This window comes from Eptatretus burgeri, chromosome 12 (assembly GCF_056783735.1).
Source record: "Eptatretus burgeri isolate ZD-2024b chromosome 12, Ebu_testis_v1, whole genome shotgun sequence".
Classification (NCBI taxonomy): domain Eukaryota; kingdom Metazoa; phylum Chordata; class Myxini; order Myxiniformes; family Myxinidae; genus Eptatretus; species Eptatretus burgeri.
The window spans coordinates 100,690,943-100,705,270 of record NC_140972.1 but is presented as its reverse complement, the minus strand read 5'-3'; the positions used below and the strand labels follow the sequence as shown (position 1 = coordinate 100,705,270).

General features: G+C 40.2%; 1 protein-coding gene across 2 annotated transcripts in view; it reads right to left on the bottom strand.

Annotated features, from left to right (window-relative positions):
• SRP72 (signal recognition particle 72) overlaps positions 1-14,328 on the bottom strand; it is a 146,918-nt gene that overhangs the window by 36,027 nt on the left and 96,563 nt on the right. For both annotated transcript variants that reach the window (XM_085849092.1, XM_085849093.1), the window contains exons 14-15: positions 7,466-7,569; positions 7,031-7,108 (exon numbers count right to left, since the gene is read on the bottom strand). In XM_085849092.1, coding sequence (XP_085705218.1) covers positions 7,031-7,108; positions 7,466-7,569 — 182 coding nt within the window. The remainder of the gene's footprint in view (positions 1-7,030; positions 7,109-7,465; positions 7,570-14,328) is intronic.

Below are 14,328 nucleotides of genomic sequence, written 5' to 3'. Positions count from 1 at the left end.
AATACATAGAGTGAACAAGATGGATACAGAAGGAAATTGCAAGGAGGGAAAACTGGAAAATTGGAACGAGAAGGGATTTGGGTGGGGTTAACGAGGGTACAAAAGATCATGATTTTGGATTTACGACAATCTGAGATGTTGGTGAACAGCTGTCTTGAAGACTTGGATGGAAGGATGAGATTGAGAAGGATGTGGAAGTCGATTCTACAGGCGGGAAAAAAAAAGAGGATCAAATGAGTGGAGGTGAGCAGTGATCCTGGATTTAGGTAGTTTCACCAGAAGGGGGTTGATGGTGAACTGTGTGAGCCTTGCGGAAACCAGGGGGGAGGAAAGCACAGAAAAGGCAAAGGGTGCAAAACCATAAAGGAGGTGGTAGAAGACAGAGAGCCCACCGACCTGTCTGTGATGGTAAAGTGATAAGCCCATAGACTAAGCTTCAATGTGAGAGATTCCAATCATCTTAAAGGCCTTGAATTCTACGGCATCAAGCTGAGCAAGATGTGAGGCAGGGGAGAGCAGTCCTCCATCAAGCTGTGGATGAAGACCTTGTAGGTGGATAAGAGTTCAGGTGTGCCAAGGAAGGACTTTGTATGACAGAGGATGCACAGTCTGCAGCTGGCTTGGAAGGCCAGCTTTGAAATGTGGTTTGCTGAATTAAGATCATTGCTGAGAGTGACACCCAGGAGTTTGAATGACTGAACTTCCACAAGATTGGCAAGAAAGTAGAGAGGGGAGAGGTTGCCAGATGGTCCTTTCAGACGGAGATAGTAAGAGTACGAGATCTGCCAGGATTGAAAGACATATTCCAAATGTTTGACCATCTTGTGATTTTTTTTTCAATGTCTGAAGGGAGGGAAGAGGCTGCAACCTACCTGTCTGAAAGATGAGTGATGTAATTTCAGAGGGTAAGGTCAACAATGTGGAGGAAATAATTATATTAATGTATTCTAAATTGTAATTGTGCTGGTGTTTTATAAATTTAATTTTTATGCTAAAAGTCAAAGTCGAATGTCAGTGTTCCTTCCCTTTGGCCAAGAGTCTTTGCCCTAAATGTTGATAAAAAAATTGTCTTGTTATGGAACGATGTGACCTAGGCTGATAACAGCAAACTTTTGCCGTAATTACATCATGTGCTTCTCACCTAGAAGACACGTACTGCAGTTAGAGTTAACAGCCCCCACCACTCTCCCATGAAAAGCATATGAATGCCTTGAAATGTAATCTTGTTTTAGTGCAAGCACGTGTGGATGTATACCTCCACAGTGGCTTGTACTCCTTGTTACTTAAGTTGCTACCAAGTATAATGAAATTCTCTGATGTAATGTACTTTCATGTTGTGGAAAATGAATTTATCGGTGTCTTTGATTTGAGTCGGTTAAACGGTGTCTTTGACATGGAAGAGATATGAAATAGAAACAGTTAAAGTTGCACAACAAAATTGAGGAATTCTAAACGATCACAACGAGACTTCAGAAGTCAACAAACAAGCCAAAAAAAATCCTCACCAACAGCGAATCGATAAAGAGGATTTTTCAGTCAGAGATCACTTATGAAGATCGGGAATAGGACTGGGCCCAGAACACTGATTTGGGGCACTCCAACCTTGACAGGGAAAAGAGATGAAAGCATTCCTTTGAGTGCCACATGTTAGCTACGAGAGTAGAGGAAGTCATTAAGCCATGTATAGAGTTGGCTTTTCATGCCATAGGCAGAGAGTTTGGGGAGTAAGGCAGGAAGCCAGACTGCATCAAAAGCATGAGATATGTCCAAAGAGATCTCAGAGAGGCCCCCATCCATTGTTGGGTGAGGAGAGCAGCATGTCCAAGGTAGAGTGACTTGGTCTGAAACCAAATTGGTGATATGAGATTGTTCGAGAAAAGGAAGGATTTCATATCAACAGTGATGATGGATTTCATGACCTTACTGATGATTGGAAGTAAGCTGATCGGTCCGCAGTTAAGATCAGTTTTTGCACCTTTTATGTAATGCAGTGATGTTGGCGGATTTTCAAGCAGATGTTAGATGACCTTGCACAAATGACAGGGTGAAAAGGGCAGAGAGAGGAAGTACAAGAGCAACAGTGTAGGTTTTTCAGACACATCAACTGATGCCGTCCGGTCCAGTTGCAGAGTCAGAGTCGAGGGTTCAAAGAACCTTCTCCCCCTTCTCAGGTGCAAAAGACACCAAGTCCAGGAGCAGTTGGGTATGACTGGGTACAGAGAGTGAGGGGTTGGGGACAAAATTTGGAAGCAAACACAAAATGAGGCATTGAGTGTTCTCACAAATGGAGTCGGCTGTGATGCCACTTGAAGGGAAGGGATGGAAGGGGAGCATACCCCAGAGACAGACTTAACAATGTGCCACCAAGCCCACCATGTTTTAGCCCATGGAATTAAACTTTGAGAACAATCTGGCTCTTTGCTACTCTGCTATATGTCACAAATTGGTCTTTTCTTGAAGTAGGAATTGAGGACACACACATCTGTCACTTCCACGATTTATAATATTGAGCAAGTATTGGTGGAATTGGTGTTCTTGCCAAAGAAAGATTTATCTTTCCAAAAATTGATAGAAGTAAAGCAATTCAGTTCCAGAATAATGATGCTGACCATTATTATAGGAGAATAAATTTTGAATATTTTCAGCACACACGGGACACAAGCAAGTGTAGGTGAAGAATGTCCATAATTTGGAACGAACTAGAAGATTTGTTCAAGTAATAAGCTGCTCAGGATAAGTGCTTATTGGTTGAAATTTGAGCAGACATGCCAGTGAGAAACCAAATGGCTACAACGGTGTTCATGGTGGATTCAGGTGTGGTGAAAGGAATTATGCAGGAGATGCGATATTAGAAACAGTGGAAGTGACAGATGTGTGTGTCCTCAATACCTACTTCAAGAAAAAGAACAATTCATGACTTATTGAAGCATAGTGCAAAAAGCCAGATAGATTATTCGTGTGAAGGAGTAGAAAAGAAGGGCAAAAAAATGTGAAAGTTAGAGCCAGTGAAGAATGCTTGACTCAGGATCAAATGGTAGATGGAGAGTTTCATATTGCAAATGAAAAAGAAAGCAAGGGTCTCAAGCAAACTAAAACATGAAAGTTTAGAAGCTTAAAGATGTGAAAGAGAGGGTGCAAGTGTGCAAGAACAGCCCAAAAGAAGCATTTGTTGTCATCGTTTTGAACATTAACAACTACTTTTTAAAGTTCTATTACTCTTGGGAAATCAATATAGGAAGAAGCTTGGAGAGGATCTGATTTTAAGATGTGTATATCTAAGAAAATGATTTTCTCAACGTTAAACTCACTTCTTTCTGTGTTATCATCAACATCTATTCCATTCCTCTGAAGTTTATCATAAACATTACAATCTTGGAAACTTTGAAATGAAGAAATGAAAAAGGGGTTTGTTCTCAAATCAGGTGTTTCTTCTTTCAACTCATTTCTTTCATTGTCTTATTTTGTCAAATGTAATTTTACTCCCATACAGAATTTAATGGTATTAAATTCCCTCAGGCTCTTGTTAATAAAGGTTTCAACAGCCAAACTAACTTTCACAATTACTTCAGCTACTTTGGTTCTGGCTCTTTAAACCTAAAAATGTCTATTTTTATATGATCCTTAAATGCCCCATCAGTTTTTTCAATAACAGAACTCAGCTGTATCTTCTGAGTTATTTTTTGTGTTTGTGTGATTAAAGATGACTCTTATAACTACATTTTAACAAGTCTTTTGAGCATATATCACAATGTTGTTTTTCTTACTCTACTGGTTGAATTAGTTGAAATATATTGAGTGTGTGTTTGCATGACTGTTTGTTGTAATATTTGTAGTCCTTATTGCAAACATCACAATGAGTTATATTCACCATATTCATATAACAAAAAAAAAGATGATTTTCTCGGACCTATTTATACAAATACTTTTGTGTTTAAAATAAAATTTTCTGAGTGAAATCTCTTCCTGATTTATAGATACTTTTGTCTTTAAAATAAATCTTGGTGAAATGTCTTGCTGATTTATGGATACTTTTGTCTATAAAATAAATCTTCTTGGTGAAATCTCTTGCTGATTTATATATTATACTTTTGTGTTTAAAATAAAATTTTGTTCCTATTTCAAAATGACTTCAAAAAGGCTACCAATAAATGTTTGTCTAGTTTGTAGTTTATGAAAACACCTTTTCTCATAACTTTCATCATCATCGAGCATATTGATAAATAATATGTTAAGATTTGTTCTTGGACTAAATATCGTTGTTGAGTTGAGACACAAAATGATAAACCTCCCTCAGCGTACTGCTCTGAGCTCTTCCTGAACCACATATCATTTTAAAATTGTCGTAAATTATTTTCCATTGTTTTCTGGACATTCGTTAAATCTTTTTAATCCTCTCAGTCTGTGTGCTTTATTTACGGTTGCCTTGGTTATTCCTTCGATGATACTTTTTTGATACTGTCCACATTCATTATGTTTCCCATTCAAATACCAAGGTTGTGATTTTCTCCACTCTTTTGTTTAGTTTTTGCCTGGCTCTATACTTTTCCAGAGTTTTGAGGCCATTTATATCGAAGTAATTTTGCTTAAACTGATTTTTTGAATGGATGAGATATCTTAAATACATCATTTTAAATGTACAGTTTTACAGCAGAAGGGAGTATTATTCATTGGTATGGATATAAAGGGAAGGAATCTCTGTTGAAATGGGGGTAAAAGAAAAAGAGGGTGGAGGGTGGGTGGTCAAGGGTAAAGGGTCGGGGGTGAAATTAAAAAAAAATTAAATAGTTTTTGATGCATAGTCGAGGCTCATGGAAGAGCTTGGTCCCAGAAACAATTTAATGCAGAGAAGCTGGAGCAGGATGAGTGAAAGACGTGGGGGAGGAGAAGGAGAAGTTGGTGCCAGAGTAGATCTGTTTGCGAGAAAAAATGTACTCCTTTTTATTGACAAGGTCAAGTAGTTTTTCCCTGAATTAACATTAAAGTCAATGGGGGAAATGGGATAGTCACACAACCAACAAAAATTCCCCAACTGTTCTAATTATGTCTCTTATTAATTATGTAACACACCAGTATTCAAATGCCACACAAAATACACCACACAAAAAAAAGTCCTGGCGAGGGTCTGCAATCTCTGATTCCTCTATTTCTTGTTTTTTTATATTCAATGTCGAGGCTCGTATAACAGCGAATACACAGAACGTATAACAAGGGGAGCAGGAGACAAGAGAGGCAGGAGAGGGAAGCACAAAACAATGGGGAACAGAGACATTGGATCTGTGGACGGGAGAGGGATGGGGGCAGGGTACACAAGTTGGACACTACAAGGACTTTCAGCAGGTCCTTACACTCCAGGGAATTTCATATCAGGAAGGAAAGTCGATATTTTTATGGGTTTTAGGATAAATCCAGTATGGCTGTCAAACTTTGTGTCCTATGACACCATGTGTGTGAACCCTTTGTTTGTCATGGATAGGCGGTCATACGTGGAAAGTTTAGCCTCAATCTGTTCAGGCACTTCAGAGAAGAAAATTTTTGAAGGTGTTAAAAAAACCATATGACTGCCGAATCACATGACCGATGATGACATCAAAATTTTTTCTGTGGACCATTTTATCCCACGATGACCCTCAAAATTTTTCATACTGATCAGATGTAGCATTCTGCATATGCATTTATGATATCATAATGAAGGTACCTATGATGTCATAAAAATCATGCTTATTTCCCATGTGACAAGTTAGGTGGGTGACAAGACAAGTGTAGGTGACATGTTTTAAGCAAATGATGTCACTCTCACCTTGACCTTTGACATATGCAGTCAAAAAAACATTGACAGCCTCACTTTTGTCCTTCGGAATCCTCTGGTAAAGTTTGACGAAGATAGCTGAAAGCGTTCGCGAGTTATTGCACTCACAGACAAACATGTGGCCGAGCCGACGCAAGCCGACAAACGAGACAGACCGACATATGATGAAATTTTTCCATTTTTGTCACAACAAACAGACAGAGAGACCCAAATGCAATACCCTCTCCTCTAGCGAGAGTAAAAACCATCACGAGCTAAACCATGGTATGATGGATCAGTCTTTCTGGCTTGGATGTTTCATGCAAGGAACATATTGCTCAGCATACAAGGCCACAAGAAAACAAGAAAAATAAACAAGCAGTGATAGACTGGTACTTACGAAATCTCAACTTGACCTCTGACCTTGTCTAATAAAAGCTGTCTTGAGAGAAGGTAGCGACGCAAACCAGAAGTTTATACGATGATTTTTTACCAAACCATCAAAAATCGTAACGTCGACCGAAGCAAAAATATCCATTTCTCCACGCAATTATTTAATATTATTTTATCAAAGTCACAAAACCGTAATATTCGGACATCCACCAACAATCTTTACATAATCCGACGGCTTAGCGAGTCAGGCATGCGACGATAACCTTTATTGGGATAAAAAATGACTTTTAAACACCATCTTTATCGAAAACACCATTGGCGCGCACACGGAAAACCTTTACGTGACTCAACGACGCCTCTGCTCGAGCACGCCACACCACGTGACGAGCCGTGACGCGGCGAGTGAAATATTTTTTATACAATCTTAAAACGTCTCCAAAACATCCGATTTTTACCAGAATTTCGACAACCCAGTGTTAAGCGTCCTAAGCGATCGCAAAAACCGAAGACAAAATTAAAATCGAAGTGAAAACGAACTCGTAACGTCGACCGAAGCAAAAATACTCCATTTCTCCACATGAATTTATGGAATTATCTTTGACCTCACTGTGACCTTGACCTTTGACCGATTTTGACCAAAATCTAATCAGCGCTAGCCATCACCCTCCTGAATCACGTGGTGTAATTTGACATTGGTAGCTTCTTCCGTTCTCGAGTTATTGTGCCTACAAACACACAAACACACACACACACACAAACAAACAAACACAAACAGAGGACGGAATTCATCAATATACTTACGTACGAAATCTTTAGATTTCGGAAGTAATAAATATCGATTCAAAAGGATACTTCTTTGCTTTCTGTGCATCTAATTGAGAATACGCAGAAATTAACTGCGCCAAAGTCTTCATATCTTCTGGGTTTTGTCTGCAAGGAAAGATGGACCTCATAAGACAGTACAAATCCATACTCTAAGCATACCTAAACATGCAGGTTTAAATAAAATGAAACTGCACTCCCTGAAGTTATTTCTCCAATCCGTCTCATCGCACTTTACACCCTCTGCCACCCCACAGCATCCCACAATCATACAGCCCTTTCTTTCAAACCTCCTTATCGACCCTTCATTTCAAATTACACATCATCCCTCGAATGCACAGCTTACCCCCTCCCCAATGTTCTCTATTACAATTTCCCTTACACTTGCCCATCCGTCATCAGGCCTTGACCGTTAATTACAGACACTCGTCAATCCCCTCTCCCCTTTACAAACCCCCTTCTTACTTCCATAACTGCTCTAGATCTGCAACTGCTTCATTTTCACGGTTGTGTCTTATCTTGTAATTGGCAGATTCTTTCATGAGCCGCAGGTACACAGCAGATCCCGGCTGAAAGTACAAGTACTGATTAGTATATGTAAATTCCAAGTTACAAAACAATAAAAAGAGAAGAATGCATACAATCATATTTTGTCAAGCTTCGAAGGATTGAGGCCTGTTCTAATCAAGGATTGAGGCCTGTTCTAATCGATCAACATTTGAACTTGATTGATGAAGTTTCCTGCACACCCAATGTTGTTCCTTCACAAAACACACCATTATGTTTGTGTTGCTTAAATGGGAACCCAAACACTCAAACCACCTCGACGATAATCTATCCCTTGATACCCAACAAAATAGATATGATGTCTTTTCCAGATTTCCGAATTATGAAGTAGGGAAATTTGTGATTACAAGTCGAAATCTTCTTCTTCACATCAGCCGTGATGTCACATTCAGAAGTTGACAGTCATATCTGTACTGTTTCCGGCTTGCATCATGGTATGATTTAACTCAAACTACGAATAATTTTCAACTTTCCATAAGTATGCCGAGTCGGTGTGTCTTTAGTGCTTTGAGCAATATAAACTGAGAAGGTTCAAGCAACACCAATGGCAGAAAGACCCTAAGTTTGCCTGAAATTGGACAAGGTTTGTCCAAAATACCCGAATGTGGATCAGGCCGACAAAATGTTCGCTTTTGTGCTCGGAACATTTTACAGAGCACCGTTGTGAAACAACAGAGATAGCTAGATGCTGTGGTTATCCGCCAGGATTTAGAGAGCATGCCATCCCCACGATAAAGCGGAAGAAAGAGCCGTCGCTCAAAACTAACACCATCTCTACCGAGCTACCAGCACATGTACACGGATGATTTGAGCGGTGAATCAAACACCTGTTGCCATTGCCCGGCAGTTACCAAAAGAGGACCTGAAAATAATTATCTATTATCAACACAAATATTCACAAATCAAATGTACCACGGTCTGTTTATAGTGGAGAACAAGGATGTGTGTGTGCATCATCTACTCCTCTGAGAGGATTTGACTGAGGAATCTAAAACTTTCAGAGTCCCCTGTGATGTAACCAAGTTTAAATGTAAAATGTATATTTATGTTCCACGCATGTCTTGCCTCATGCATATTCATGTCTTGCCTCATGCATATTCATGCTCCGCCCATGTCTTGCCTCATGCATATTCATGTTTTTCCTCTTGCATATTTATGCTCCACCCATGTGTTTGCATCATCTCTGACACGAGGGGTTGCGGCTCTTCCCTGTCTGGCGGAATGGTTGTTTTGTGTTGATAAAGCAAGTTTTTATCGTCAAACTTGAGGTGTTTTAAAACAAAGTAAAAGCGATTTAAACCTCTAAGAGTTGGTAAGCTGCCTGGATCATTCTTTATTCAAAGAATCAAGACGCATCGGCTGTTCCAGGAGAGTAAAAACCTGACTTCCCTCTCATCTTGCTACCATGCAGAAAGCCACTTTGTCGTGCTCGCTTCACACGTGGTCTGTTGCTGGCTCCTGGGGTTCATCCAATATTTACAGGTCTTCGCTTATGTTTAAAGCCAGAGCAGAAGCAGCAGTGGCCTCTGCTAGAGCTTCCATGGAATGTCAATCGGACGAAGCTCAATTGCTACTCGACGAAGAGCAACGATTTGTGGCTGCACAGCAAAGGATGCAGCAACGATTGATGGCTGCACGGCAACAGATACATCTCAAACAACTGAAGCAGGAAGAAGAAGCTGGAGTGACTGGCCCATTTGGAAGCAATGTATGTCTGATGCCGTGTTGGGGCATATTCAAAAATATTTCGGCAGCTGGATTACCTACACCTGCAGAGAAGATGTGAATGCTTTTGTCCAGGAAATCCACATCTCCGCCGCCATCTATTTGATCTGAAGATGATAGTGATGGTATTCCACCAGATACTCGGGTACGTGCTAACCCAGCTACGTCGCTCAAACCAGTGTCATTTCAGGCAGACCCCCTTCACCCTAACAGCTTGCAGCACCAGCATGCATGAAGAACTCATCAACAACTATAAGGGCACTCAGTAGAGCGCATACCTCCGTCACGTAATGCCTGATCCATGAGAACATATCGGACCCAATACATTTTTGAAATGTCACACTATATATCGTTTTTGGCCTTACCTCTCAATAGTGAAGAATCACTCAAAGTATTAAATAATTATCATATCCAGATCCAGATTCTGATCTTCACCAAAATCGAATCAATTCGTCAGGGTCATACACCCAACCTGTCCACCAGGTTTCATCCGAATCCGTCCACAACCTTTTGAGATATCATGCCTGTATACGAGTTATATATATGAGATATCTTATATACAAGATATCGTATATTACTCAAGTAGCTCATTGTGGTTTTGTATGCACTTGTATGTCCAGAGCTAAACTCTTCAAAAATCATCTAATTGAAGGTCATTGAACAATTTTTGGTTGGTAACACATTTGCCACTGACGGTGAAATGGCCACGCCCCTTTTTAAGCGAAGTATGACCATCCGCCACTACTGTATCTCCAGAACCGTTGGACCTAGAAGGTTGTGTGACCACTCAAAATGTTCGGAATGGCCACATTATGGGGGGTCAGTAATACATTTCCATGTCCAAAAGTCAATGGTTTTTAAGATATTTGTCAAAAACTGATTTCAACATGTTACAGACTTCATTTATTCATAATTGTTCCTTCTTCTTTTGTTCAATTACTTGACTCCTGAAGACTCGAGGTGGGCAATAATCTGCATTAAAAAGATTACAATTAACCATATTATTTCTTTGGTGTAAGAGGCGCGAGGTGTTCAAGTGTTAAAGAGTTCTCTGATGGCAAGTAATTCTACCTTGGATCCCTGCTTGCTGTTACTATAACATGGTATGATTTCATTATAGTTGAATTATGCACATTAATATCATCTGAACAAAGTTTTTGAATAATAACTGAGTCATCTACAATTAATTACGCAAAAAAATATTTTTTTACAGGAAACTTGAGTGGTTTCAAGGTTCAGCAGCCGAAGGGGTTTTTGATGGGACTTAATGCGTTATATGCAACACTGCTTCACGAAAAACGTTAACAGGTAAATTTCAGATGTATAGCATCAGAACCCTATTTGGCCTAACTGATGGACAATACTTCGCTTATCTCACAATGTCTATGGATGAAAAAGTGTGTACTTATATGTGTGTATACAACGCCATGCTTGTAAACATTAAATCTTTGGTACCTTTGGAACACAGGTAGATGGACCCTATTATTCAGCATCAACAATCCATTCAGCACTGGGATCAGACTTCACAACATCTCCACTGGAGCTGATATACCCCAGGAGGTTGTTGACGGATTACTTGAATGCCTCGAAACTGGTGAGAAGAGTTATCAAGAGTTTGTTGAGACCAGATTTCGGAATAAGGAGAATCACCTACATGACACAATACCTACTAACCGCAAGACTGTTTTCGTGAAGCATGCTTCTACACCGTCCACAGCAAAGAAATCTATGACAAAAAAAGATGCTACAGAAACGATTAGGTACATTGATTATGCCAGAGAAAGAGGGTACAGCATGCTCGAGCTCCTGAAGTATGAATTGACCAGCACATCCCAGTTCCTCAGCACTGAATGTAAAGATGGCATCAGATTGAAGAAGCCTGATAAAGCCTCCTTATCGAGAGAACTAGTCAATCAACTTCCACAGGAGAAAAGGAATGTCAAATGTGATGGTCAGATGACAATAGTGGACTTCATGGCACTTGTGCGAAAACTACCAATGAAAAAGATGGGCCTTGACACATTTGGGCAATTGGCTGAGTCTTTCCAACAGCATTCTTCCTGAAGGTTCCGAGTCCACAAGAATAGACATTCTTTTTGTTGTTTATCAAAAATCATCAATCAAGCAAATTGAACGTGCACAGAGAAGTTCTTCTGAAGAAATCACCATCACCATTAGGTCTGACAATCAGAAACTCCCTGTCGATCTTGATATGTTCTGGAGCTCAATGTTGAACAAAGTAAGGTTGCAGGAGTTTGTCTTCAAGTGGATGCTGCAGAATGTTGTGTCAGAAAAGGAAATTATCTTTGGAGGAGTATATGGGGGAGAATGTAGGAAACTGTTAGCTGGCACTGAAACACAGATCGCAGAGCTCTCAAGCAACCAATAAGAAGCCGATGACAGAATCATGTTCCATATTAATGATGGGGTTGTGAAACACGGGGTTCAATCAGTCTTGGTTGACTCACCTGACACAGATACCTTTGTCAACCTCATCGTCCACTTCAAGAAAACCTGGCAACTACAAAAGCTGTTTGTAAAGCTTGGTAACCAGAAAAACAAGAAAACTGTACCAGTCCACCTGTTAGTTGATCAACTGGACAACGATTTGGTGTCGTGTCTCCCAGCCATTCATGCACTTAGCGGGTGTGACAGTACCAGCAAGGTGGGTCCAAAACTGTCTGGCATGAAAGCATCTATGGATCTCTCCCTACTGGAAGGGTTTGGTGTAGACTGTAGAGGAACTGTCACCACAGATGATAAGTAATGCTGAAAAATTCCTTGTGTCTGGATTAAAGAAGACCGACTGTTCCACATTCGATGAGTATCGTTGGGAGCAGTACCACAACGCCAAGAAAGAGCTCGACTTCAACCAGCTTGTGTGCTGTTCTTCAACGCTACGAGAACACATAAAGCGAGCATATCTGCAGTGTAAGATGTGGTTACAAGCTCCAAATCCTGCAGTCACCAAACCAGATCCACGCCAGTATGGTTATGAAGCAACAGATGTTGGAATTATACCTGTGATACTGCCAGTACCGTGCAGGCCCGATGACCTGCCCCCTCCATGCAAATGTCCAACATCATGTATGAGTACCAAGACGTGCACTTGCAGAGGAATGAACATAAAATGTGTGGTGTTTTGTGGCTGTAGTAAAGGCAAAAAGTGTAGAAATCCACATAATTAAACTCTAAAATATGGACAATGTGCAAAATTACAACAGGTAATATAATAAAGGGTCAGAACTGTAGTGCGAACCATGCTGAAATCAGTTTTTGGCAAATATCTTAAAAACCATTGACTTTTGGACATGGAAATGTATTACTGACCCCCCATAACGTGGCCATTCCGAACATTTTGAGTGGTCACACAACCTTCTCGGTCCAACGGTTCTGGAGATACAGTAATGGCAGGTGGGTGTACTTCGCATAAAAAGGGGCGTGGCCATTTCACCTATTTTGCCGTCAGTGGCAAATGTGTTAGCAACCAAAAATTGTTCAATGACGTTCAATTCGATAATTTTTGAAGAGTTTAGCTCTGGACAAACAAGTGCATACAAAACCACCAGGAGGGGATGCCTGAAGTCAAATAGGATTCCACAATCAGCCAGGTGGAATCCTTCAATGATCACAATGGGGTGGGTTAAAAAAAATCCACATCAGGGGTGAAAACATAACCTTCACCTTTGGTGGTGGAGGTAATTAAATAATTCTCGTATCCAGATCCGGATCTTCAGCAAAATCTAATCAGTTTGTCCTTGTCGCACACCCAACATGTCCACAAAATTTCTTCCGAATACGTCCACAACTTTTTGAGATATCCTGTACACAAACAAACAAACAAACAAACAAACAAACAGACAAACAGACAAGACAACAGGCAAACAAGAAGATGCCATGCAGAACACGATAATTGCAAAATCCAAAAAACAAATTTGACCTCAAAAATAATTGGTGGTTGAATTCAATGACCAAATATGCAACTTCTCTTCAAATAAGTCAATGTAATGGGATAAAAATTGACAATTTTAAAAATTTGGCCTATGTTGTCCTTTTGGTCTATGTTGATCTTGATAATAATTGGCTGGTTTAATTAATTGACCTGAAATATAAATCCTCTTCAAATTTCAAGTCAATGAGATGAAAATTTAGGATTTCAGAAATACCACCTTAGTTTTTGACCTTGGGCCTATGTTGACCTTTTGGTCCATGTTGACCTCAAAAATAATTGGTTAGTTTAATACAGTGACCTGGAATATAAATCCTCTTCAAATTTCAAGTCAATCGGATGAAAATTGAGGATTTCAGAAATACCACCGAGTTGTTGACCTTTTGACCATTTGACTTCAAAAACAATGGGCTTCTTCCTTATGATAAACTCTACCATGTGATGAAGTGTCGTGAAGATCGGTTTAAAATTGTGACCTGTAGGCGATAGACAGACTGACAGAGTAACAAAATCGACTAACCAATATACTTGAAAAATCTTCGATTTTGAAATTCACAAACAAGCAAACATAAAGGGGTGAAAACATCACCTCCTTCACCTTCAGTAATTATTATCGGATCCGGATCCAGATTCGGATTTTCACCAAAATCTAATCAGATTGTCCTCGTCACACCGAACCTGCCATCCAAATCTGTCCACAACTTTTTGAGATATCCTGCACACAAATAAACAGACAGACAGAGATGAAAACATAACCTCCTTCCACCTTCGGTGGCGGACGTAATAAACGTGTCCAACAGGCAAGTTCTGTCTGCTCAGTATAACACGATGCCAGCTCATGATCTCTCGTACAAAACTCACCAGACACCAACCAATGCCTCACACATAACCTTCGTGTTGTCATCCTTCTCCAATGCTACATGTCACGGCCGCACATTGAACCCCACTGTGTTAACGTGCCCTGGTATGGCCTCGTGGGGCACAAACCCGGCTCCGGTCACGGCCGCTCGCTATCACACCGTGAATATTGACCTTACTTCACCGTCCAGTGGGATTACAACCGACAACCAATCGGGTTGTTTTTCAC